Raw genomic sequence first — 2567 nt, forward strand, 5'->3', positions numbered from 1 at the left:
TACAGACAAGAAGCCTCCTTTGTCACCTTGAAGCTAACTTGGGCGATGAATAATTTAAACCTTGTTGTCACTCCCAGGTTTTGCCTCCTTTATATTGTACAGTGTGCTGTTTTTTAGGACCGGAGTCTCAGTTCTTCTGCACCGCTCGCTGCCAGAGATCGGACTCTTATCATGTGCTCTTCTCCCAGGTGGCAGGCGGCGTTGTGATGGCGGTGGGTGTTTGGACCTTGGTTGAGAAGAGCGACTACATCAGCCTTCTCTCTTCCAAGACCTACGCTGCCTCCGCCTACATACTGGTCCTCGCTGGAGCCATCGTCATGGTAACAGGCGTGCTGGGCTGCTGTGCCACCTTCAAGGAGCAGAGGAGGCTCCTGCGAGTGGTAAGAGATCACGTCAGGGTAGAGAGATGGGTGACGCTGCACACAACAGCACTTGTTTGTGAAAAGAAATCACTTGTTCTGTGCAACCTAAACCCAATTCAACCAAACAGTGGGACAGTAAGATGTATTTGCGATACATACATTCATTTTTCAGTGATTTTCTTTTTTGTCAACACCCTTAATTTGAGAACTTTATTCTATGACCAGTTTTAGTTTTGCTAATGGCTCTTCAAGACACGGCAAAAAGGAGAGAGCATGGTACGTTAGCTGGTTTGTCATCTCATCATGTGATCTGGAAATGAGAACTGAACTAAACTAATTTCACAAGATGAAAATAAAAGATGTAACAATCACAGCCATGACCACGATTATTGATTAAAAATGAAGAACAATAATTAGTTTAGACTTGAGCGGAGATAACTTTATTGCCATAACAACAAACAATGTAACTTGCCTCACTACCAGTCGTCAAAGTTTGTCCCTGCTGGCTACCATAGGCCGCTACCTGCCCAGGTACAAAACAAAGGAAACACATTCTGTATCACACAGGCTTCTTATGTGTTGATTGTTATTGTGTTTGATATGAATCTTTATGGGAAGCCCCCCATCTAACATCTCTCCATTAGTGCATGTATAGGTACTGAGAGTGTGTATGTAATTCAGGCAACAACAGAGAGAAAAAAACATTATTTCCCATTGCGTGGGATTACTAAAGTATACATTATTATTACATTATGTGGAGCCCCAAAAGACTCGGCAATTAACATCCATTTTAAAGATAAATGATGGACTGAATTTGTGCACGCACTGTCACTAAAACAGGTGAGATGGCGCATTCCTCAGTAGGATGTACATCCATGTATTTGGGTACTGAGATCTTTATTGGCGTGGGGATGGATTTTGTTTTGCCAGCCTAGAAAAAGCCCAAAAGTAAATGTGGGACACCATATATCTGCCAGAAGTAATAGGTTATTAGAAGGACCTTGTGGTGCCACACACACACACAAACACAACGCGGCCGAGGTGTCGGTCTCCATTGGGTTCAGTTTAGACAAAACAAAATCTCCAGACATTAGAGCGGGCGTGCCCATAATTGATTTGGCACACTCTGTACACAGCAGAGGGATTCGCCATCAGAGAGCACTAAACACCCACAAACACTGTACTATTTAGCATACTCATGCACAAACTGTTCAGGCCCTCAATCCGCAAATTTCGACATAGTAAGTGTATGCATGCACACCACTGTGGGCGCAGCTCAAATGTTTCTGTAATATAAGCTTTGCAATCTGTGGCTTTATCCACTTTTCAGAGGAGACGAGTCCACAAGATTTCGGCACAGCCAGACATTATAAAAGGCAGACAAGGCAGAAATCAAAATACAGCCATGTATTTATATGTAGCATAAAAGCCAAGATTAGCATCTATGACAGTTATGGTACAGCCTTAACTTCTCACATAGAAATATGTTCCAATCACGCAAACCTCTGCCTCACAAGTCAATGCTCATTTCTTCACTTGTAATGACTGAAATGTTTAACAAAACGTTTAACAAAAATGAAAGCTGCAAGCAGCGCTGGATGGGCCCTCGCTCCTCTGCGCTCACAGAGGTCACCGGCGGATGCCGCTCTTTGCATCCGTGCATTTGCGCTTCACTGCAAATTGTCACCAATGAAAAGGGAACTCCCAGATTAGTTCAATGACCCCTCACACAAGAATCTACACCGTACAGTTCATTATCTGTGAAAGGGGGCGTGGCCAAATCATAGGGGTCAGGGGAAACCTTTACCAATGAAAAAGGAAGTTTCTGTTCGTTGATACCTTACACAAGACTCTACCCTAAACGATTCAAATGGTATGAAAGGGGATGCTGCCTAATCAAAGGGGGGCGGGTTAAACCATCACCAATGAAGAAGGAACTCTGCTGAGTTAAATAACACTCGATGCAAGACTCTACCTTAAACGGTGTCCCATGTTAGGAAAAGGGGCGTTGCCTGAGTGACTTGGTGTGGTTAAAGTATAGGGGCCGGGAAAGAGAAAGAGAGAAGAAGAAACAAATTCAATAGGGTTTCACAGCTTTTGGCCCTCGCGCCCTAAATATATAATACAACTTGACATCCTACTTTTTGGGATAGGTGGTAATCTTTAAAGACAGTAGTTGAAATGACATCCTAAATTGTATGTGTG

The 2567-nt window shown here is 43.4% G+C and overlaps 1 protein-coding gene across 1 annotated transcript in view; it reads right to left on the reverse strand.

Annotated features, from left to right (window-relative positions):
• Positions 1-2567, reverse strand: part of LOC117948091 (CD151 antigen-like) — a 24968-nt gene that overhangs the window by 13675 nt on the left and 8726 nt on the right. Inside the window, exons 3-4 of the mRNA XM_034877566.1 lie at positions 835-885; positions 165-416 (exon numbers count right to left, since the gene is read on the reverse strand). Coding sequence (XP_034733457.1) covers positions 165-416; positions 835-885 — 303 coding nt within the window. The remainder of the gene's footprint in view (positions 1-164; positions 417-834; positions 886-2567) is intronic.

Source organism: Etheostoma cragini, chromosome 1 (genome assembly GCF_013103735.1).
Source record: "Etheostoma cragini isolate CJK2018 chromosome 1, CSU_Ecrag_1.0, whole genome shotgun sequence".
Taxonomy (NCBI): domain Eukaryota; kingdom Metazoa; phylum Chordata; class Actinopteri; order Perciformes; family Percidae; genus Etheostoma; species Etheostoma cragini.